At 48.9% G+C, this 25,553-nt stretch overlaps 1 protein-coding gene across 1 annotated transcript; it reads right to left on the minus strand.

The window, feature by feature from the left end:
- Nucleotides 1-3,773: 3,773 nt before the first annotated feature.
- On the minus strand, nucleotides 3,774-12,204 carry LOC123157456 (aldehyde dehydrogenase family 2 member C4). Its single transcript, XM_044575742.1, has 9 exons — nucleotides 11,969-12,204; nucleotides 5,789-5,931; nucleotides 5,318-5,701; nucleotides 5,145-5,234; nucleotides 4,903-5,076; nucleotides 4,691-4,828; nucleotides 4,464-4,601; nucleotides 4,302-4,363; nucleotides 3,774-4,223 (listed from the first exon to the last, which is right to left on the minus strand). The coding sequence occupies exons 1-9, from the start codon at nucleotides 12,105-12,107 to the stop codon at nucleotides 3,950-3,952; spliced, it is 1,542 nt and encodes a 513-aa protein (XP_044431677.1). The 5' UTR covers nucleotides 12,108-12,204; the 3' UTR covers nucleotides 3,774-3,949.
- Nucleotides 12,205-25,553: the final 13,349 nt, after the last annotated feature.

Here is a 25,553-nt window from a genome sequence, read left to right on the forward strand (position 1 = left end):
TCAGCCGAAGGCTGGTGCAAGAAATGGTTTCCTCGGGCCCAACCATTCGTCGGAACGAGGAGTTCCAATTCCCACTGTGGACGGCCAAGGAAACCAACAAAACGGGCCTGAGCAGATAGCAAACAAGTCCGGAAACTTAACGCAAAGATCTTAATGCTAGATCCCTAGTCGGATTTGACGCCCTATCCGAATCTGATGCTTGACTAACTAAATCGACTTCCAGAAATGGACCCCTCCATACGCTCACAAGAAAGAAGGGGCCAGCCGTGTAAATACTTCTTTTTAATAAGCTGCACGAAGATGCCCCTTGTAACAACCCCAACCCAAAACACTATCTAAGGACCTATTTTTAATTTGTGTTTAAGTTATTTTTGTTTGTGCATGAGTGTTTTCTTGTTATTTTGTTCGTGAAAACTTGTGTTTCAACTTCAATTCCACTTCATGATCATTTTCAAAAGGCACATGCCCAATTCCACTTCATGATCACTTTCATCTTCTTTCTTCACTAAATTTTGGTGATTTTAGGTGCAATTCTACTTCCACTATAAATGTTCCATTTTTGCCTATAAATCACATTTATTGTGTAGGGGAAAACATATTAAATCTCAACCCATTTGGAATTCATTTGAATGGGTTTCTAAATCAAAACAGTTTGACTTTAATTTGAACTTGCTTGAACTTATATTTTCTAATACTCAACCTTTTGTATTAAATTCCCCATATTTCTCCGAGTCCAGAGAAATATCTCCCATGCCAAAATTCCCTCTCTAGCCCTCCCTTTATTTCGCTCCAAGTTTCCACTTAAAAAGAAAGGAGTAAAATAAAGAAAATTGGGGAGAGAGAAGCCCACAACCGCGGCCCACCTAAACCCCCTCCTCTGATTCTTTTCTCGCCCGCTCGCCCGCCTACTCTCTCTCTCTCTCTCTCTCTCTCTCTCTCACCCCGCGTGGCACTGCGGCCCAGTTCTTTTGGGCGATTCTCCCAGAATCGCCCCCCTCCCCAGCTTCTCCCAGAATCGTCACTTCATATATTTTTTACAATCCTATCTAGTTAAGGTCTAATTAGCTAGGATTGTAAAAAAATATGAAGTGATGATTCTGAGAGAAGCTGGGGAGAGGGGCGATTCTGGGAGAATCGTCCAAAAGAACTGGCCTGCAGGTCCCAACAGTCAGCGGCTGGGGTTGTAGCCCGCACCCACCTTCTCCTTCCTCTCGCAAAAGCAACAGGGGGACCTCCATCAGCGCACGGTCGTGAGCGCGCTGCTCGCCCATGCTCCCCTCCAACCTTATCTCCACCACAGGGCTCGCCAACCACACGACGTCACCATCCACATTCTTTCACATCTCCCACGAAACCTTGAAAAACCTAGGTCGAGCGCAATTGACGATGCCCGAGAGCACCCGAGAGTTCGCTCAGGGCGCCGTTGTGACTATCTTCCTCTTACGTCGTCGCCAACATGTCCGGGGAGTTCACCAACGTCCACGACGTCTGCTACGTCGAGCCGGGAGTGACTAGACACGCCGTCTTCTTCCACTCCTTCACCTTCGGTATATATGATATATGTGAAGCCTAGGCCTAAGTGACCTTATTTTATTCTCCTATACTATTTAACTGTTGGGTGGAGTTTGGCACTCTAGTTGGCATTTGATGTGCAATATCTTAAATGGACTAAATACTTGTTTGTGCGTTGTAACGAGTGCATAAAATGTTGTAGACAATCATGGTAATTTATTAGCCATTTTATTGTTAATATGATTGCATACTAAAAATGACAATTAAATCAATGCTTACCGTAAATGTTAAAAATCTAACGTCTGGATTTTTGGAGATGCCAAATCTGAAATCTGCGATGAAAAATTATATTGTCGCTACCATGGCAAAGATTCATCATGTTTGCCAATGGAAATTGGCAAGGATTTGTCATGCTTACTGAAGGAAATTGTCATGCTTGCGACAACATAATTCACCATCCCAGATGTCAGATTTGCCGTGAATCAACCTGTGGTTGAGTTGGTTAGGTGGACAGTGGTATCCCCAACCCATCAGGGTTCAAATCCTGGTGCTTGCATTATTCCTGGATTTATTTCAGGATTTCCGGCGATGCGCTTTCAGTGGGAGAAGAGCGCTTGTGTCTGTACTGATGCTAAAAAAAAGACGTCAGATTTGCCATGCTTAAAAATATGACGTCGGATTTTTCTTAAAATCCATACTTACTTTTCTGCGCACGAAATTCAATACTTATTGACTTATAAAAATGTGATTTTATTTATTTTCCAATAAGACGTGAGTAAGTTGAGGCGAATCTTTAGAAAACTAGTGAGAATAATAGTAATAAAACTAGAAACAACGAAGATGGGTGCGTGGGGGATGACACAAGAAAGAATGGACAACAGAACAGAGACTACTATACTTAGCTCGAGCCCGGATGAACAATTTATCGTAAAAAAATTGACAAGAATAATCAGAAAATTCTAAAAGAAATTGTGCGAAACATTGACAAATGTTCTGAGTGCTTGCAAAATTTCATCATTAAATCACGTTCGTGGAAGTTATGGCAAAAACAATCAAAATCGATGCTCCAAAAATACCATTTGCAAAAGCATTTCGAGTGCTGATTTTGTTTTTTTTTCTATCGTGATTTCCACCAATGTCATTTCAAATTGAAAATTTATAAGCTCTCAAAATATTTGTTAAGTTTGCCACAAAAAATTTCAGTATTGTTTTAATTCGTTTACATTTTTTTAATTTACTGTTCAAGGCGAGCGCAAATATAGAACCTTATGTTTTCCTTAAAGTAGGATAGAAAGGAAATGATATACAATTGGTTGCTGCCAACAGCGGCCGTCGCGGTGCTGGGTGCGATCGTCCTGGCCCTCCGTGCTGCGTGGCCTTTGGCTAAGGCTGGTTACAATGGGTAAGAATATAAACTAGTAATTTACACACTTTCCTAGACTATGTTACTACCTTCATAGTGGGTAGGAACATCTATGTAGTGTCATGCAACGATGTATTTATTAGGTTATAGACTCACTTTTTCTTCGAGTGTGTGATGTTTCGATAACTTAGCTAGTTACCACAAGCACCTCTCTCTTCATTAAATATGTGTCACATAAGCAAAGTTGTATTGGAGTGTGTGATGTTACTCCTAAGTTCCTCCCCATTGTGACCAGACTAAGGCGCGCTCCTCCATCCCCATGATCTATTTCTGACGTGGCGTGGGGAGTTTTCCTTCGGCACCTCGCAGTGTATACACTGCTCCGGCCACGGCGGTTTCTGGACATGTGGGGCTGCGGCGTCCGTGACGACCACACCCAATGCCACCACCAGGCCCTATGGCGGCTAAGCACTTCTTGAGCTTCTCCTCCTTTATGGCCTTCGCTTTGGTACAACGAGTTTACCGCGTAGCCGAGTTGATCTTCCGGGCGAGCGTGATGCTCGGATCCTTCGGCACCGCCGCCGCCTCCATCTCCGACATGTTCTCCGACGGTTCTTTGCATTGGGGCGGAAGGAATGAGAGGGTGGGATAAAAGAGCGGAAATTGGACGCAGAGCGGCGGGGGTGGAAGGAGAGAGTGGAGGATTTTGGCGCCGAAACATTGCGGGATGCTACAAAAGCGCGGGCTAAAACATGCCCGGACCGTGCCGCGAACCGATATAGGCCCGCGTTGGATGTCTTTCGCGGTCCGAACGGATGCAGGCGATTTGCGGATCGCGGTTGGAGATGCCCTTGTATTGTATCCTCTTGATGCTCCATTTGAGCCAATAAAATCCACCTTTGTCGAAAAAACAATATTACCACAGCATCGACAAACAATGTTGACTCTTTCGAACAAAAGAAAAAATAATACGTTGTCTCTGAATGAACAATGTTTCTCTTCCTTTTGCTGCTTCTCCTCGTAAACGACCATGCGAGACAAGAGAAGCAAGCAACTAAAGAGTGGAGAGCTAGCCTAGAGCCAGGGCGAGTCGTACACAGGGGTGACGACGGCCTTGACGGCGAGGAACTTGTCGAGCGCGTGCATGCTGGCGTCCTTACCGAACCCGCTCATCTTGCGGCCCCCAAACGGGCAGTCGGCGTCCATGGCGAAGTAGCAGTTGACCCACACCACCCCGGCGCGGATCGACCGCGTCATCCTGTTGGCCACGTCGATGTCCTTAGTCACCACCCCCGCCGCCAGCCCGTACCTCGTGTCGTTGGCCTTGGCGATCACCTCCTCCACCGTCCTAGAACCATGAAAAGATTCTTGTCATCACAGATTGAGATTTGAGAGTGCACTAGTTGTATCTCTGTCGGTCACTTACCTGAACTTCATCAGGCACATGACGGGTCCGAAGATCTCCTCCTTCGCTATGATCATGTCATCCTGTTCAGGGATTCCCTACCACGATGTCAGATATACTGGACCGAGAGTGAAGTGATCATGTAACGGCATTATATTTACTGTTCTGTCGATGAATTTCGACCTTAACATCGGTGAAAACCGTGGGCTCGATGTAGTAACCTCTCTGTCCACAGGGCTTTCCTCCTGTCAGTACGTTGGCCCCTTCTCGCTTGCCAAGGTCGATGTAGCTCAGCACCTTCTCATATTGTTCCTTGTCCACCTGGGCACGAGTAATAACGTCCAACTTTCAGATTCAATAGAAATCAATCTGTGTCGCAGAAACAATGGGAATGATCGATTGTTCTTTACCTGCGGCCCTTGATTGACGCGCGGATCGAAAGGATCCCCGACAACCCAACTCTCCATGCGCTCCGCCAACTTCTTCACGAATCGACCGTAGATACCCTCTTGCAGGTAGACACGGCTCGCCGCGAGGCAAGCTTCTCCCTGCAACATCGATGGCTGATCTCAGCTACTCTAACTCCTATGGCTATGCCATCTCTAATCAAGATGGTGTTCACCTTGTTGAAGAAGTTGGCGCTGATGGAGAGATCCACGGCCAGGTCCACGTCCGCGTCGTCGAAGATGATGAGCGGAGATTTGCCGCCCAGCTCGAGGGACACCGGCTTCAGGTTGCTCCTCGCCGAGGCCTCCATTATGAGCCGCCCAACTGCTGTTGATCCCGTGAAACTGACCTGGACGAGCAAGAAATGATACGGTAACTATTTGCTCATGTACTAAATGATGGATGTTGTGAGATTACCATGTCGACGTCCATGTGACACGCGATCGCTGCTCCCGCTGTTGGGCCGAAGCCGGTGATCACATTGATCACCCCATCTGGGACTCCTGCCTGCACAAGAACACAACGCCAAAAGTTCAGAACTGCGGAGGCAGTGTGTGTCTCCAGTCAGGTGACCGATCTGACATCCTGACCTGCTTGGCCAAGTGAGCAAAGTAGAGCGCGCTGAGGGGGGTCTGCTCGGCAGGCTTGACGACCATGGTGCAGCCGGCGGCAAGCGCGGGGGCGACCTTGCAGAAGAACATGATGGCGGGGAAGTTCCAGGGGATGATGAGCCCGGCGACGCCCATGGGTTCGCGCAAGGTGTGCCCCTGGAACTGCGTCGACATCTTGAGCGTCTCGCCGTGGATCTTGTCGGCCGCTCCGGCGAAGTAGCGCAGGGACGTGGCGGAGGTCCCAATGTCGACCACCCTGGTCACCGTGCGCGGCTTGCCGGCGTCCAGGCTCTCCAGCAGGGTCAGCTCCTCCGCGTGCTGCTCCACCAGGTCCGCGTACTTCATCATAATCCTTCCTCTTTCCTGCGCGGCAGTTGCTTTTTCAGATTGAACTGTAATTCTTTCATTTTTGTGTGTATGATGAAGAATTGATAGAGGAAAGAATCGTACGGATCCGGGCATGCGAGGCCATTTGCCATGATCGAAGGCTTCTCTTGCGGCTTTGACGGCCAGGTCCACATCCTCCTTGTCACCTTCGGCGATACTGGCGATCACATCCCCGGTCCGCGGATCCCTGGTCTCGAATGTCTTACCTGATCAAGCAGAAAACCAACATAACGGCCGTGAAGTTCAGATCAGAAGGGGAGAAAAACTACTGAATACAGCACCACCATCAGGGGAGAATGTTGGAAAGAAGATCATAACTGTTTAAAATATCTAAGAGGAGTTCTTCCAAATATCTGAATATTGACAAAACAAGAAATATTTCGCGAGAAGTATAGAAAATCCAACCAGTGTTAAAATGAAACGAACCAGAAATTTTATTAGAAAGAGAGACAAAATCGTGAGCATTACAAAAGATATAGAACTATGGTGATTTTTATGAATGCCACAAATCATTTTTGATTTTTCGAAAATAATTATGAGCCATTCTATTTTCCTATGTTTTTGTATTCCCTCCGTCCCATAATATACGGCGTTTTTTGACTCTAATATAGTGTTAAAAACCGTCTTACATTTTGGGACGGAGGGAGTATTAAAAATCCAGTTTTACAGTTTTCACATTAATAGTAACTCTGTCCTCATAAATATGGTTCTCTATATGCTTTCTTTCTTCCAACTCCCAAAAGGGGTCCTGCAAAGGCTGGACTATTTCAGATCCAGATTCTTTTGGCAAGGAGACGGGGAAAATAAAAAATACAGACTAGCCAAGTGGAGTGTGGTTTGTAGGCCGAAAGACCAAGGTGGCCTTGGAATTCATGACCTGCAAGTCAAGAATGAGGCTCTCTTTAGTAAATGGTTGTTCAAACCTCTTACTGAGGATGATGTTTGGCAAATCATACTGCGCAACAAGTATTTAGGTCACAAGGCGGTGTCTCAGGCACATTGGAAACCTGGCAACTCGCACTTTTGGGCTGGCCTAATGGCGGCAAAGAAATATCTCTTTCGCTTTGGGTCTTTCACGATAAAGGACGGGTCGGAGATTCGTTTTTGGGAAGACATCTGGCTAGGCAGTGCCACTCTCCGAGAACAATATCCAGCCTTGTACAACATTGCTCGCGATAAGAATAATACTATTGCGCGGGTGCTCAGTTCATCCCCCCTCCCCCCCCCTCCCGAATATTTCATTCAGGCGGGATTTGACCGGCCCCCGACTAATGTCATGGCATAATCTTTTGTCCCGTCTAGATGCGATTAGCCTGACAGAAGGCCGGTATGTGTTTCGCTGGAACCTTACTACATCAAGGTCTTTCACCGTAGACTCTATGTATTATGCGCTCACGCATTTTGAGGTACCGGTGAGTAATCATAAGAAAATTTGGAGGTCGAAGATACCACTAAAAGTTAAAGTCTTCATGTGGTATCTTCGTATGGGAGTTGTTCTAACCAAAGACAACCTTGCACGGCGCAATTGGCAAGGGAGTAAGAAGTGTTGTTTTTGTACTCATGATGAGACAATCAGACACCTCTTTTTCCAATGCAACTTTGCACGTTCTACGTGGCCAGTCATCCAAATAGCGTCAAGTTTATATCCGCCCACAAGTGTTGCCAATATTTTTGATCATTGGTTGGACGGTATTTCAAATAGGTTCAAAACGCTATTAAGGGTGGGAGTGTATGCCTTACTATGGTCGCTTTCGCTATGTAGAAATGATTTTGTTTTTAGTGACAAAAATGCTTCTTCTTTGCAGGCTATTTTCGATTGTACGCACTCGTTTTGTATGTGGTCTATGCTACAACGACCGGAGGTCCAACCGTTGTTCAAGACGGTGTGTACGCGGTTGGAGCAGGTGGCTACGGTAGTTTTTACCCAACATGGGTGGCAGCATAACCTCCGGATCCATCCATCTCACCTTTCGACATAGGACATAGTCGGTCTATAGGACTCTACTATTGCCGATTTATCGGTTTTTGTTTTCTTCTGGTTGTCAGACTTTTGATGTTCGGCTGTGTGCATCTTAATTATGCAAAGGCTGGGTGTTGCTCATAATGCTTCGTATCCACTTGATACTACATTTTGAGTTAATAAAATCGCCCTTTATCAAAAAAATAAAATATTATGAATTTCATAATAAAAATATAAATTTTGCACTTTTGTGTCAGCTTTTCTAGATTCGTTCTAGTAAAAAAAGTCGTGTTCCGAATTCTTTCGTCTTTTTGACTGCCTCAAAAATTATTTGTTTTCATTATTTTTATTTTTTTATTTTACGCAACTATTTGTGTTGTTTCACATGCAAAATACGGTGTCATGTCATCAAGTGTTCGCGTGAAGCTAAATTCCTTCCTACTGAAAATTAAAGATCAGCTTGCCTTGGCTTGATCCCGCAAAAAGAATACTTGCCAGGTTTACAATCTAAGTGACACAAACTTGTATAAATCCAGCTAATAGTTTTTTTACCAATAGATATTTTTTTTACCTAAACTACTAGTACTAATCAGTAAAATCTGAAAGGAATGACCGCCTCCAAGTTTAAGCATACTTCCGTGCCAGTTGTTAACACACTATATTATTATGGCACGCATTGCCGCACCTGTCCATCTTGGATGGAGATTTCATCTCTTATAGACGAAAATAGATGTAATGAGGATGTATTATTTGATTAAAACATCATGTGTAACTGGATAATCATTAAAAGTACTCGCATGTGTCAAGTATATTGTGTACTTATCGTTCAAAATTGATGGGAATTTGTACTGCTTGTTCTTTGATATTTGCTGAAGAAAATTAAGTACAACTTGCATATGTATGTTTCTAAACTGAGTTTGCTTGACTCTCTGAGATTGGGTTTAATTTCGTTATTTCTTGGATGTACTTGTATTATTAGAGGCCTTGAATATAAATCTAGGGCCCTCTTCGAAAAAAAATACAAGAGGGAAGTTCTTTTACAATTGAAAAAGGCATCTTTTTACCCTTTTATTTGGCCAATTCCAACGCACAACCGTAAACAAACGTTCGTTTTGTTCAAATTTTGTATGTTTGGGTCGACAAAGCAGACACGAGTATCCATTTGCGGTCGTCCGTGCATGATTGCACCCAACAGCCCGACGCAATTGGCAAGAGCGTCCGGCTTTTAACTACAATTTAGAATAAAAAAGGCATCAAAAGTAATGTAAAAAGATGACTACATATTACATTAAACGTTCAAAAGTCGCCGCCAAACTGTTCGACATGCATTAAACTTAAACTTGAAACTTCAAAAAAGAAAACAAGCCTTCGCCGCCGTCTACACTGCATGTCGTAGTCCCCATCTTCCTCGCCGGTGCTAAGGTCGACGAAGGAAGGCGGTTGCCACGGGTGGGCTTGTGGCGTCTGCATCGCAAGGGGCAGCATGGCACTCGGGGCGGTGACCATGTATCGGCGCCAAACCACACGGCCAACACAGACACCAACACTGACACACACGACAGGGTCGAAGTCCACGACCACGACTGGCCCACCGCCACAGGGTTCCACCGAGGCTCTGCGTCGTCTGGCTCCTCCATCTCCTTGAGCTCGGGGATGTCATCGTCCTCGGCGGCCAAAAGTGCCATCCGCACCTCCAGACCGTCCCACTTGGTGTTCTCAAACTCGATCTATGAGTCTGCGATCACATTCCTCACCAGCTCCCTCCTCTTTGGCCGTCATGGACTGATGTGAATCTGGTGGTGGCGGGGACGACAAGGGTGTATGTCCGCTCACTCGTGCCCTAGAGCGCGAACGTGGAGGGCTGGGAAGATGAGGTGTTCTAGAGCGCGCGGTTGCTGGGCTAGCATGATCAGCAGAAAATGTTTGCCGGCGCACATCGTGCTCATCCCGGAACCAAGTGTCCCAAAGCGAGCATGTGAGGCGTACCTGGGATCATCGACGAGGCCCGCGCGGGGTTGATCTCGAGAAGCCACGCGTGGCCGCTCAGCGAAATGGCCGGCACTGGCACCCGATCTAGGCTCATATGCCACCCGGTCGGTAGGTGGGCATCCGAGCACGGCAGCGGGGTGGGGGTGTACTAGTAGTGCTAGCACACGTCCACCTTCATGCACGGGCAGGTCCGAGTCGTGGCGGCGCGTTGGGCAATGGTGAAGCCGGCGGCGGCGCGCGGGCCTGAAGAAGACCCGTCATCGCGGTCGTACTTCCCGGACTTGGCGATGGTGGCTGAAAGCGTGCTCTAGGGTTGGTTGGGGCTCGAGGGGGAAGAGAAGAGTGTGGAAGCGACGAAAATGAAGTGGGGAAGAGGATGTGGACGGCCGGTCCATAGCTTCGGCATTAAAAGGGACGTTTTGGGGCCGACTCGGTGGTTGACAGGCGGGCCCGTCCCACGCGTGCAGCTTAAATATGGGCGGTGGGAAGTGGTTTGGGGGTCGGCATGCGGGACCGAGGCGGACGACGAGATCCGCGTGCGTGTCCGTCAATTGTTTTGTTTGATGCAAATCCGACCCAGATTTGCTTCGGATTTGGGTTGAGACGGACACGATACGGACAAGATTTGGTCTCGCTCTCTTGCGTTGGGCTGTACCATTTGTCTGTTTGGATCCAAAAAAATTACCAAACCAAATAGGATCGCCCGTTGGAGTCGGCCTTACAACCCATGCGTGGACCATGCTTTTGTTCCGAGCTCAGTCCTCACGGCAAGCAACCTTGTGTCCTTGTCAGATTAGACCTCTCTCAATGCAAATGTGCTTAGATGAGGTGCTAAGTGCATTAAATACCTTAGCAACTCAAGTCCCCAATGCATAGGTGCTTAACTTGTTGTTGCTAAGCACACTTTATTTAATGAGTTAGCACCTAAAGTCTTTCATGCATTGGTCAAATTGTTTCATTTATGTGGTTTGCTAGGTTCTCGTGCTTGGCATTGGTTCTTTCTAGGATCACCAAAGTACTCTCTAGACTCCTTAAATGTTGTGCCGTGTCATTTTTTTTACTTATATGACATGCTTAGCATCTGTCCACGGTGAAGCACTGGGAAGGGCCTATTGCGTCTGGTAACGTTCGTCGGCACTGGCATCCGGCCGAGCAGCCTGGAAGGCTGGAGCATGCAGGCAAGCATGGGAGCCAGCGACGTGGACGCAAAGTTTTAAATAGCGCGCTAAGCTTCTTAGCAGCGGACCTTTTCTAAATGCTATAGCGTGCTATAGCGAAGCTATAGCGAGCTATTTAACATGTTTATTCATTTGTTTGGATCAAAGTCTCTAGCGCAAGACTTTCTGTAAATGCTATAGCGTGCTATAGCGGAGGTATAGCGGGCTATTTAAAACAGTGGGTGGACGTAGCCATCCGCTCGCTTCTAGAAGGTGACGGACGGGCTTAGACGGCGACAGGCGCTACGGTCATTCGAATCTGATTTCAGTGGCATCTCACGGGCGGGCATGCTCGTACAAACGAGAAACGGCCGTCTCAGACCGGGACCAGATGACAAGGAGGAGGAAAGGAAGGACACACGCGGGAGTGGCCGTGGGGGGCACGGGAGGACCTGACAACAAGGACGTGTAGCACAGCAGTGCCAAGCAGATTCCCCCAGGCCGCTTCTAGAAGAACACATGTGTTGCTCTCGCCATCCGGAGAATTTCATCGGTGCCTCTCTCTACCCCACGCAATGCGCTCCTACAAGTTCATCAGTCCCATGCATCTGGGTATGGAGATCAGATCGCCTACATGCTCATCGCTGTCTTAGCTATGCTTTGTCGTACTTCCCACCCTCCATTATGCTTTGTAAAACTAGGGGACATTATTTTTAGCTAAGCTAAGCACCCCGTCACGCTAGCTAGCTTGTGGCTTCTTCTCTCTTATACTCCGGAGTAGTTTACAACAAGTTAACCATGTTACTTCCGTGAATTCCGCTTAGACAAAATGAATCTTATCGCTTGTTGGTCTTTGTCATGCCATGTGTCCCCAAGAGCTGTGCGTCGTGAACAGGGTCAACAACATGCGGCTCCGCGCCAGAGCTGACCTCAAATACTTGATAGAGTACTCATTTTTCAGGATTCCAAGTTCAGCCAACCACGAGCAAAGCCTGCTCAATTCGAACTAAGCCCAAACTATGAAGGTGAATGGTCCATTTAGAATGGACAAATCCGCACCAATCCTAAAAACTAAGTTCAATCAAGTACTTGATGTCTACGCACGACAAAGGAGAGAAGAGATGCGCAGGCACGTACCGGAGACGGCGTCGACGAAGGCCCCGTTGATGAAGAGCTTTGTGTACCTGATCTCCGGCAGCTCCAAGGACACGCCGCCGCCGTTGCCGTTCTCCCCGGCGCGCTCCTTGCCCCCGTCGCCATTGCGCTCGCTCGCCATGGCCTCTTGCCCTCTTCTCTCGGACTGAGACCGGTGTCGGCTCTAGCGGAGTGGATGTGTGTGGAGAGTGGACCGTGGAGTGAAGACAATGGCGAGGGGTTGCTCTTTGTTTATATAAGGAAAAGTGAATCGTTACCTGCCCGTAGCCATCCGCGCGGCCAGCACACATCTCTCAGCTGCTAACGCGCGTAACAGCTCCGTCCGATCGTCCCCTTGGCGCTGCACAACCCGTGAGATGTATGGTGTCATCGTGGTGCTAGACTACAAATACGCTAAATGAATGCACGTACTCTAGTATATATTATCGGTCTACTCACGCTAGGAGCCTACTCTCTAGTATGCAATGCCAGATCTTATTCGATTTGGCACACTATTTAACGGTTGGGTGGAGTTAATTCCCATAGAGTTGTTGGTATTCGATGTGCGACATGATGCTATTTGCCACTTAATAATTAGCTGCCCTGATTGCAATTTGCAGCTAATAATTAGATATATAATTGCTTAACTAGGCCTACCACCTAAATACTCGTGCGTTGCTACGGGATAAAAATTATTTGAAGAGTGATGGCATGTGACCGACTGGCCTCGATTGTCATCGTCGTTCATGAAAGCGTTGTCGAGCCCTCAACCGCTAGCGCTTGGTCGTCCTCGAGCGCACGCCCATTGACCTCGTCCTCGAGCGCTTGTTGTCCTCCCCCGAGAACACTTCGGCAATCGTCAGTGTGTGGATATCCTGTGAGTATGGTCGCCATCTATCTTGAGGACCGCTTGGTCGCCCATATCACGAGCGCATGGTAGTCGTGGTCCATGTTGCCAGGCACTGGTTGGCTATGTCACCGAGAGCTTATTGGCCATCCTCGCCTGCGAGCGTTTTAAAATTGATTCGGTGAGACTAATTGTCTATCTAATTAATGAATTTTGGAGAAATAATTAATCATTATTATCTGCAAGCCTAATTAACTGTGTTTCTAATTAAAAAGTCACTATTGCTAACTATCTGCAGGCATAATTAATTATCATCTAATTAATTAATTTTATTAGTGACTCAGTTTCAAATTGATTATGTGCAAAAAATACCTATTTAAATGGACCTAGTTAGTAATTGCAAATGTAATTATTTGTCTAATAATAAATTGCGTTAATAGCTTGATTTCCAAATTAATTCGTATGTTTGTATTAATGGTTGCATCGCAACATGGACTACGTGCACAACCCCGTCTAATAATAGAGACGTTGGACAAATCAAGTCTGGGCTTTGTACTTCAGGATCCTTTGTTAACTGTCTTATTTTTTTTTTCTGTTTTTATTATTGCTAAAGGGCCTAGGGCCATATGTTAAATAAAATTATTCGTTTTGCTTCAGACCACCATTAACTTGCATGCACATCATAATAATTATTTACAAGAAAATGATGACCCACGAGTATAAGAGACCACAACAATATATGCGGGTAGTATTTCATCCAAATTTATTGATTCGACACAAAGAGAGTCAAAAAATATTTATAATCCTTAGCAATTGAGTTGTCAATTTAACAGCACCTGATAAATCATGTCCGCGCAACAATTATTAGTAACACAATAATATGATAACAGTGGAAACAGTAGTAACAGTAACAATAGCAGTTTGTAGCAGCAATAGTAGTAATAGTAACTTGAGCAAACAAAATATTGTAAAAACGTAGGCATGGAGTAGCGGTGGATACTTGGATGAAATTTATTATGTAACAGTCACAACCTAGAGCGGTACACACAAGCTCCAATTCATCAATTCTTCATAGGCATGTATTCCGTATATAGTCATACATGCTTGCGGTAAGAACTTGCATGGCAACTTTTGTCCTACCCTCTTATGGGAGCGAGGTCCTAATGAAAACTAAAAGTAATTAAGACACTACTTTTAATAGAGAACCAGAACAAAGAATTAACACATACTCCCTCCGTTCCTAAATATTTGTCTTTCTAGACATTTCAAATGACTACTACATACAGATGTATGTAGACATATTTTAGAGTGTAGATTCACTCATTTTGCTCCATATGTAGTCTCTTGTTGAAATGCCTAGAAAGACAAGTATTTAGGAACGGAGGGAGTATTAAATATACGAACTCCTCAAATTACAGTCATTCCCGGAGAGTATCCCAATTATTGTCACTTTGGGGTCTATGTGTCAATTAATTATATTCATAAAGACATAAAGGGTTCAGATCTAAAATCATGGCATTTGGGACATAGTGACAAGCATTAAGCATAACAAAGTCATAGAACCATAAATCCCAGACCATAGTGGATACTAGGGATCAAACCCTAACAAATTGACTCGATTACATGAAGAATCTCATCCATATCCATCTACCTCCAATATTTTCGGGGGGATGAACCCCGGGCAGGCAACGGAACCTGGATCCTTTTCAAAAACAGCGGGGCCTGCATCGCCCCTCAAACCGGCACGCGCCTGGCCGGGTCGCTCGACCCGGCAAGGCCCGCAGCCCGGCCAAGCTCTCCGACCCGGCAAGGCACGTCGACCCGGCCTCAACAAGTGGCATGAGACAGCCAAACCCGGCGCGACCAAGGCTTCCCCAACAAGCCGGCCTCACCTGTGGCGTGCTCCGCAATCCAGTCACGGGTCAGCTCCGTCCCATCCAGGCCGTATGATGGGACGAGACTTCAATCACCGATGACCAAGACAACAGTGCCCCCACCCATGCCTATGGTCAGCCGGAGCGTGGCAACAGTGCCCCTCACCTGCCCGCTGACTAGGGCTGGCGTGGCAACAGTGCTCCCGCCCTCGCCGCTGACGACAACAAGCGGCGACCTGACGGGGCGTCACTGTACACGACTCGACTCGGCCTCACCCTGACGATCGACAAGACGGCGCACAGTCCCCCTAGGCATGCGGGGCCCACGCCTAGGGGAACCCGGCGAACCACAGGCCCCCGCGGGACCCAACCCAGGTTCCCGGACGCCGACAACCCTGACCCACCGACTCGCAATATTACCATTGTATCCCTGGGGGTTGGTCTATAAAACCCCCCAGGAGCCCACGCATATACGGGCATGTGATGTATGTAGAGAACAAGAACAAGTAAGCAACTAGCCACCGAAATAGCCACCCCAGAGAGAAGGGGCAGCCCAAGCCTTGGCCAGCTCCCTTCCTCTCCCATACAGCTCCAGGAGCGACATTGTACTGTCGAACATCAAACTACACTCGGCAAGATTAAGGGTATTATCTCTCCTGAGAGCCCCAAACCTGGGTATGTCCGGCATCCCGCGCCCGCTCATGCCAACCTCGCCTCTGGAGCCCACCAGCGCCCTCGAGCCTCCTCCTCTCTTTAGCCATCTCTTGGCATCTGCCGTCCGCCCACCACGACAGTTGGCGCCCATCGTGGGGCAGCTCGAGGAGCTGGCCGGGAGCATGCTTCAGACGGGGCCCTTCTCCTACTCCGACGAGTCTGTCGCGCTGGCGGACGACATCATCGGCGCGCTCGCCGCCTCCTTCGCCGCGATGCGCATCTCCGATGCATTCGCGGCCGACGAGTACCCCAGCAAGGTGCTCAGCTACTCCGACTCCCCCCTCTCCCTCGGCGGTGGCATTTCTGCCGGGGCAATGGACATCCATGTGGAGGTTTTCGTCACCGGCGATGGCGCCTCCTCCTCATCGAGCAAGTCGAGGAAGGCCGCAGAAGCCAGGGCCGCAGCGGAACAGACCGAGCCGTTCGATCCATTGCGCGCTGCGATACAAGGCCTCCGCATCCCCATCGGCACCGGTGCCGACGCCACCGAAGTCGCTGAGGCCCGAACTCAGCTTGAGGAAAGGCGCCAGCAGATGCTGGACCTGTCCGAGACGCTCGCCGCCACCAAGCGTCGCCTGGAAGCCGCTCAGCTGGAGCACGACGCCGCCCACGGATTCGCGCCCGCCACGGCCGAGCCAAGCCGGGTCGCCGCTGTGCGTACCCGGGGAGGAGTGATCGGCCGGGCCCTCGGCGCCGTCCGGACCGTCTACGAGACCCCAGTGAAGAACATGCGCGCTGCCCAGGCAGCCGCAGTCGGCCTGGACCGGCTCACGGGTGAAGAGCTACAAGAGCGCATCGGGCGGATGCGTGAGCTCCTCAACACAGCCAACACCCAGCAGGACCGCGTCAACCAGCTCGCCAAGCCGGCCGGATCCGGCTTCGCCCGCCTTGGCGGACCCGGCGAACTTCTGCACACGGCTTCCTTGCTTCCATGCGAGGCACACTCCGGCCAAGCCCAGACTCGGCGCGACCCGGCCGCCACAGCCGCCGGCGTCCTGGGCGACGAGCCCGCCCTGGAGACCCAGCGCGGACCCGGCCAGCATGGCCAACGTCCGGCTCCGACCGACCCGGCCCCCAGGGCCTGGCCTGCCAGTCGACTTGGCCCACGCGCCATCGACGACGCTGACGCTCGCCACCGCCTCGATCAGCTCGCTCGCTCCCTGGAGGTGGAGGAGAGCGGTGCTATCGGTCTGATGTGCTTCGGCCCACGCGTCCGGGACGAGCCCTTCCCCAAAGGATTCATGCTCCCCCGCGACACCCCCAAGTACAATGGGACAGTGAAGCCAGAAGACTGGTTCACCGACTACACCACGGCCATTGGCATCATCGGTGCCAATCACTGTCTCGCCGTGCGCTACGCACAGCTCATGCTCCAGGGGTCGGCCCGCACGTGGTTGAACAGTCTGCCGATGGGCAGCATCAACACGTGGGTCGATTTCGAGGAGGCCTTCGTCCGCAACTTCACGGGGACCTACAAGTGACCCGGCCGCCCCAGCTAGCTCGCCATGTGCATACGGGGGCCAACGGAGACCGGTCGTGAGTACCTCGCACGCTGGACCGAGCTCCGAAACAGCTGTGAGGGCGTCCATGAAGTCCAAGCGATCCAGTACTTCGTCAACGGGTGCCGAGACGGCACCCTCCTCAAGCACAAGCTCTTGCGCTCCGAGCCGGTCACCATGGCCACGCTCATGGTAACGGCGGACAAATACGCCAACACCGACTCCGCCATGAAGATCTAGGTGGCGCTGGATGAAGTCGGCAAGGCGAAGCCGGTTCCCCCTCCAAAGCCGGCCGGCGAAAACAGCCGGCAACAGCATCACCAGAATAACAAGCGCAAGGCCGACCGGCCGGCGCAGCGTCACGACAACCGACTCGTCGCGGCCGCCGAGCCCGCGGCAGACCCGGCGGCGAAGCGTCGGCAGATCGGCAAGATGGCGTGGCAGCCCGCCATGAGTTTCAAAGAGATGCTCGACGCTCCCTGCAAGCAGCACAACGGCACAAGACCGTCCACGCACACGCATTGGCAGTGCGCCATCACCAAGCGCATCATGAGGGGTGATGTCCCGCCTCCTTCGGCTCCGGCTCCAGGCGCGGGGCGGCTGCCTCCGCCTCCACTGCCGCCTCCAGCTGGCGGCGCGATGCGCGACGATGCCTTCCCGGACTAGAACGCGGCCTACGTCGTCTTCACCAGCCTCGGCGATGACAAGCGCAGCGAGCGTCTCCTTCGGCAGGAGGTGAACACCGTCATCCCGGCCAAGCCGGAATTCATGCACTGGTCGGATCGCCCGATCACCTGGACCTGCGAGGATCACCCGACACTGATGCCGAATCCGGGTGGTTACGCCCTCATCCTCAACCCAACCATCGTTGCACGACGCATGTGCAAGTTCTCCCGAGTCCTCATTGACGGCGGCAGCAGCATCAACATCCTCTACCGCGACACGATGACCAAGCTTGGCCTCAAGGCCGAGGACCTGGAGCCGACCCGGACGATCTTCCATGGCATCGTACCTAGCCTTTCCTGCTCTCCCATTGCCCGGGTCCGGCTCGACGTCCTGTTCGGTGACAGCGGCCACTTCCGGCGCGAACCAATCTGGTTCGAGGTGGTGGACCTGTCTAGCACGTACCACGCGTTGCTGGGCCGGCCCGCGCTTGCCAAGTTCATGGCGGTTCCCCACTATGCGTACCTGAAGATGAAGATGCCGGGTCCCAAGGGCCTCATCACCGTTACCGGCGACTACCGCAAGTCCCTGGAGTGCGCCCGAGACGGCGCCAAGTTGGCCGAGTCGCTGGTCATAGCCGAGGAGCAACGCCAGCTCGACCGGATCATCGCCATGGCAGGCGAAGCCTCGGCCGCATCGATCCCGGTTAAGGACCCGGCCGACGAAGCCGCCTTCAGGCCCTCCAAGGAAACCAAGAAGGTGAAGCTGAACCCGGAAGACCCTAGCTGCAGCAAGTACGTCGTCGTAGGCGCCCGCCTCGACAGCAAATAGGAAGGCGAGCTCGTTGACTTCCTACGTGAGAATCGGGATATCTTCGCATGGACCCCCAAGGACATGCCGGGTATCCCTAGGAAGTACGCCGAGCACAAACTTCACGTCCGCAAGGACGCCAAGCCTGTCCATCAGCCCCTATGACGATTTTCCGAAGAGAAGAGAAGAACCATCGGTGAAGAGGTCGCCAAGCTTTTAGTGGCCGGCTTCATAATGGAAGTGTTTTAGTTCGAGTGGCTGGCCAACCCAGTCCTTGTCCTGAAGAAGAACAAGACCTGGCGCATGTGTATCGACTACACTAGCCTCAACAAGGCCTGTCCCAAGGATCCGTTTACCCTCCCGCGGATCGACCAAGTCATCGACTCGACCGCCGGGTGCAAGCTCCTGCCCTTCCTGGATGCTTACTCCGGCTACCAACAAATCAAGCTGGACCCGGCCGACGCCCGGAAGACGTCCTTCATCCCACCCTTTGGGGCATACTTTTACATCACCATGTCGTTCGGCTTGAAGAATGTCGGCACCACCTTCCAACGCTGCATGCAGAAATGCCTGCTGCCGCAACTCGGACGCAATATCCACGTTTACGTGGATGACATCGTGGTGAAGACCAAGCAGCACCTCACGCTCCTCGATGACTTGAAGGAAACATTCGCCAACCTCCGCGAATACAAGGTCAAGCTTAACCCGAAAAAATGCGTTTTCAGCGTCCCGGTCGGAAAGCTACTCGGCTTCCTCGTCTCGGAACGCTGCATCGAGGCGAACCCGGAGAAGATCAAGGCCATCGAGCGCATGCGCAAGCCGGCTCGGCTGCACAATGTCCAGAAGTTCACCGGATGCTTGGCCTCGGTCAGCCGGTTCCTAAGCCGGCTGGGCAAGAGGGCGCTGCCCTGTACCAGTTGATGAAGAAGACGAGCCCGTTCGAATGGAACGACAAGGCAGACGAGGCCTTCCAAGACCTCAAGTGCATGCTCTCCACCGCACCAGTCCTGGCCGCGTCGATCGACAAGGAGCCGCTGTTCCTCTACATAGCCGCGACCTCGCGGGCGGTCAGCATGATGCTGGTGGTCGAGCGACCAGAGAAGGGCAAGATCCAAGCCGTCCAGCGCCCGGTCTACTACCTGAGCGAGGTGCTCTCCATCTCCAAGTAGAACTACCCGCACTACCAGAAGATGTGTTACGGCGTGTACCTCACCGCCAAGAAGCTGAAGCAGTACTTCCAAGAGCACGTCGTCACCGTCGTCAGCACGACGCCTATCGGAGAAATCATCGGGTGCCGAGATGCCTCTGGCCGGGTCGCCAAGTGGGCGCTCCAGCTAGCCGGCCACACCATCCTCTACGAGCCCCGCACCACGATCAAGTCTCAGGCCCTGGCCAACTTCCTCGTCGACTGGACCGAGACCCAGTATTTGGCACCGCCTCCTGACTCGACGCATTGGTGCATGCACTTCGACGGGTCCAAGATGCGACTTGGCCTGGGGGCCGGCATCGTGCTATCATCACCGAAGGGCGACCGACTCCGCTACATGCTCCAGATCCACTTCACCGCCTCCAACAACGTCGCCGAGTATGAAGCCCTTGTACACGGCCTCCGGCTTGTCAAGGAACTCGGCATCCGACACATCCTGTGCTACGGCGACTCGGACCTTGTCGTGCAGCAATGCTCCGGTGAGTGGGACGCCCGCGACTCCAACATGGCAAGCTACCGCTTCCTCGTCCAAAAGCTGACCGGGTCCTTCGAAGGCTGCGAGTTCCTCCACGTCCTGCGCGCGGAGAATGAAGCGGCCGACACGCTCGCCAAGATCGCATTGTCCCGGCAGTCCATCCCGTCCGGCGTCTCCCTCGAGCACCTGCGCAAGCCGTCACCGGACTCCAAGTCCACCCATGTTCCAGACAACCCCACCGCGCCGCAACCCGGCCCGGGGACTGCTGAACCCGTCTCGGGGGCTGCTCAGCTCAATCCGGCCGACATCACCCCGGACCCGACCGCCGCCGTTCCCAACCCGGGGGCTGCTCAACCTGGCTCGGGGGCTGCCGACCCATAACCCACCCTGGTGACCGTCTTCGCCGTGGTTACGGCTTCCTCGTGGGACCTCCCAATATCAGAGTTCCTGGAGAACGAGGTTCTCCCCATGGATTAAACCAAGGCCCGGCAAGTGCAGCGCCAGGCGTCCGCCTACAACATCATCAACAATGAGCTCGTTAAGCGCAGCTCCACCGGCGTGCTCCAGCGCTGCGTCGAGCAGGATCAGGGCATCGACATCCTCCTCGACATACACTAGGGCGAATGCGGGCACCACGCCACGTCGCGATCCCTGGTGGCCAAGGCGTTCTGCCACGATTTTTTACTGGCCCACGGCCCTCGAAGATGCCGAGTCACTCGTTCTCAAGTGTGAGGGGTGCCAGCGCTTCAGCAAATGCAGCCATCAGTCGGCGTCAGCACTCCACACCATACCGATCGCCTGGACCTTCATGGTCTGGGGACTCGACATGGTGGGACCCTTCAAAACTGCTCGAGGCGACATGACACACCTGCTGGTGGCAGTGGACAAGTTCACCAAGTGGATCGAAGCTCGGCCGATTAAGAAACTGGACAGGCCAACAGCCGTCCGGTTCATCAAGGACATAGCAGTTTTCTACGGCATGCCGAACAGCATCATCATGGACAACGGCACCAACTTCGCCAAGGACGCGTGATGTCTACTACACAACCTTCTTCTTGTAGACGTTGTTGGGCCTGCAAGTGCACAGGTTTGTAGGACAGTAGCAAATTTCCCTCAAGTGGATGACCTAAGGTTTATCAATCCGTAGGAGGTGTAGGATGAAGATGGTCTCTCTCAAACAATCCTGCAACCAAATAACAAAGAGTCTCTTGTGTCCCCAACACACCCAATACAATGGCAAATTGTATAGGTGCACTAGTTCGGCGAAGAGATGGTGATACAAGCGCAAAATGGATAGTAGATAAAGGTATTTGTAATCTGAAATTATAAAAACAGCAAGGTAACTAATGATAAACGTGAGCGTAAACGGTATTGCAATGATAGGAAACAAGGCCTAGGGTTCATACTTTCACTAGTGCAAGTTCTCTCAACAATAATAACATAGATAGATCATATAACAATCCCTCAACATGCAACAAAGAGTCACTCCAAAGCCACTAATAGCAGAGAACAAACGTAGATATTATGGTAGGGTACGAAACCACCTCAAAGTAATTCTTTTGGATCGATCTATTAAAGAGTTCGTACTAGAATAACACCTTAAGACACAAATCAACCAAAACCCTAATGTCACCTAGATACTCCATTGTCACCTCAAGTATCCGTGGGCATGATTATATGATATGCATCACACAATCTCAGATTCATCCAACCAACTCAAAGTACTTCAAAGAGTGCCCAAAAGTTTCTACCAGAGAGTCAAGAAAACGTGTGCCAACCCCTATGCATAGGTTCATGGGCGGAACCCGCAAGTTGGTCACGAAAACATACATCAAGTGGCACGTGATATCCCATTGTCACCACAGATAAACACGGAAAGACATACATCAAGTGTTCTCAAATAAAGACTCAATCCGATAAGATAACTTCAAGATGGAAACTCAATTCATCACAAGAGAGTAGAGGGGAAGAAACATCATAAGATCCAACTATAATAACAAAGCTCGCGATACATCAAGATCGTGTGAAGTCGAGAACACGAGAGAGAGAGAGAGAGAGAGAGAGATCAAACACATAGCTACTGGTACATACCCTCACCCCCGAGGGTGAACTACTCCCTCCTCGTCATGGATAGTGCCGGGATGATGAAGATGGCCACCGGTGATGGGTTCCCCTCCGGCAGGGTGCCGGAACAGACTCCCGAGAGGTTTTTGGTGGCTACAGAGGCTTGCGGCGGCGGAACTCCCGATCTGTCTTGATATTCGATGTTTTTAGGGTATGAGCGAATATATAGGCGAAAGAAGTCAGTCGGGAGGTGCTCGAGGGGTCCACGAGACAGGGGGCGTGCCCAGTAGGGGGCGCGCCCCCTATCTCCTGGGCTCCTCGAGTATCTTCTGACGTGGACTCCAAGTCTCCAGGATGATAATCTTCCCAAAAAATCACGTTGCCGAAGGTTTCATTCCGTTTGGACTCCGTTAGATATTCCTTTTCTTCGAAATACTGAAACAGGCAATAAAACAACAATATGGGTTGGGCCTCCGGTTAATAGGTTAGTCCCAAAAGTAATATAAAAGTGTATAATAAAGCCCGTAATCATGCAAAACAGATAATAAAATAGCATGAATGCTTCATAAATTATAGATACGTTGGAGACGTATCAGCATCCCCAAGCTTAATTCCTACTCGTCCTCAAGTAGGTAAATGATAAAAGAAAGAATTTATGAAGTGTGAATGCTAGAAGGTGCACAAGTTTGATCAATGATAATTCCAATCACCTTTTCTAGCATGATAATATGTCATAACAGTAGTTCACCTCATAAAACTTCTCACGATAAAGTAACAAGCAATTCACATGTCAAAGCATAGACCATAAACATTCTTGAAAACTAGCAAACTTCATTCTTAGTCATCAAACAATTGCGATCCATCTTACTTTCAGGAAGAGTCTATGTCAGAGCTTTGATTTAGCAAACTTCACATACTCAACTATCATATAGTCTCCTACAATTGCTAACACTCACGCAATACTTGTGGTTATGAAGTTTTAATCAGACACAGAGAAAGATAGGGGCTTATAATGTTGCCTCTAAACGTATTCACCTTTGAGTGATGTCAACAGTAATAGTTCATGCTAACGTACATCCAATTGGATATATATATCAGGATCACCCTAACCGAAAGTGCTTGCCAAAGGATAAAATGAAAAAGGGAAAGGTGAAGATCACCTTGACTCTTGCATAAAAGTAAAAGACATAAAGTAAAAGATAGGCCCTTCACAGAGGGAAGCAGAGGTTGCCATGCACTTTTAGGGTTGGATACACAAAATCTTAATGCGAAAGAACGTCACTTTATATTGCCCCTTGTATATGGACCTTTATTATGCAGTCCGTCACTTTTATTGCTTCCATAACAAGTTCGTACAAAGCTTATTTTCTCCGCACTAATAAGTCATGCATATTTAGAGAGCAATTTTTATTGCTTGAACCGATGACAACTTACTTGAAGGATCTTACTCAATCCATAGGTAGGTATGGTGGACTCTCATGGCAAAAACTGGGTTTAAGGATATTTGGAAGCACAAGTAGTATCTCTACTTGGTGCAAGGAATTTTGGCTAGCATGAGGGGGAAAGGCAAGCTTAACATGTTTGAATGATCCATGACAATATACTTTAACTGAGATGTGAGAAAACATAACCCATTATGTTGTCTTCCTTGTCCAACATCAACTCTTTAGCATGTCATACTTAATGAGTGCTCATAATTATAAAAGATGTCTATGATAATATGTTTATATGTGAAATCTCTCTTCCTTCAATAATCTTTCATGAATTGTTCAAATGACTAATACAATGCTTGCTAACCATCAATAAATTTACAACCTCTACTTCTTAGATGCGAAGTCATTACTCCCCATGGGATAGCAAATGAAACATATATAATTTCAGATTTATGACAATCAACTCATTCAACAATTTACTCATAGGATATAAGTGAAGCACACGAGTAAATGACAAACTAATCAAAAAGATATAAGTGAAGACCAATGAGTAGCTAAATAATTATGAAACTAAATGAAGGCTCTCTCTCATTAAAGAATTCATATCTTGGTATTTTATTCAAACAGCAAGCAAAGAAAAATAAAATGACATTGCAAGGATAGCACAACTCATGTGAAGAAGCAAAAACTTAGGCTCAACCGATACTAACCGATAGTTGTTGAAGAAGAAAGGTGGGATGCCTACCGGGGCATCCCCAAGCTTAGATGCTTGAGAATTCTTGAAATATTATCTTGGGGTGCCTTGGGCATCCCCAAGCTTGAGCTTTTGTGTCTCCTTAATTCCTCTCATATCATGTTTTCTCTTTTTATCAAAAGCTTCATCCACACCAAACTCAACAAGAACTCGTGAGATAGGTTAGTATAAACCAATGCAAAACCTTATCATTTTCTACTGTAACAGATCACTTAAATTATTATTCAACATTACATACTAAATGCCTTTGCATATTTAATACTCCTGTCCTGAAATAGAACCATTAAACAAGCAAACATATGCAAACAATGCAACCATAACAGCAATCTGTCAAAACAGTATAGTCTGTAAAGAATGCAAGATTCATAATACTTCCCTAACTCCAAAAATTATGAGAGAAAATTACCACTGTAATAAATTTATCATAGCTCAATATGAAAAAAGATTCAACATTATACCGTTCTCTGACTTTTCTAGGGAATTTTTGCAACAGCGGTAAACTTTATGTTTTCAAACAGCAACATGTATACTAGCAAAATAAGCATGGCAAAGGCTATCCTTGACATTTTTATTGAAACTAAAGATGAAAAACATTATTGTAACTAACAGCAAGCAAATACTAACAAAAGAAAATGACGCTCCAAGCAAAACACATATCATGTGGTGAATAAAAATATAGCTCCAAGTAAAGTTACCGATGAACGAAGACGAAAGAGGGGATGCCTTCCGGGGCATCCCCAAGCTTAGGCTCTTGGTTGTCCTTGAATATTACCTTGGGGTGCCTTGGGCATATCCAATCTTAGGCTCTTTCCACTCCTTATTCCATAGTCCATCGAATCTTTACCCAAAACTTGAAAACTTCAGCCACACAAAACTCAAAACAAAACTCGTAAGCTCCGTTAGTATAAGAAAATAAAACCACCACTTAGGTACTGTAATGAACTCATTCTAAATTAATATTAGTGTAAAACCTACTGTATTCCAACTTCTCTATGTTTCATACCACCTAATACTAGCCATAGATGCATCAAAATAAGCAAATAACACAATGAAAACAGAATCCGTCAAAAACAGAACAGTCTATAGTAATCTGTATCAAACGTATACTTATGGAACTCAAACAATTCTGAAATAAATTTGTAGACCTGAGTAATTAGTCTATTAATAACCTTCAAAAAGAATCAACCTAAAAGCACTCTCCAGTAAAAAATGGCAGCTAATCTCATGAGTGCTAAAGTTTCTGTTTTT

This window comes from Triticum aestivum, chromosome 7B (genome assembly GCF_018294505.1).
Source record: "Triticum aestivum cultivar Chinese Spring chromosome 7B, IWGSC CS RefSeq v2.1, whole genome shotgun sequence".
Lineage (NCBI taxonomy): Eukaryota > Viridiplantae > Streptophyta > Magnoliopsida > Poales > Poaceae > Triticum > Triticum aestivum.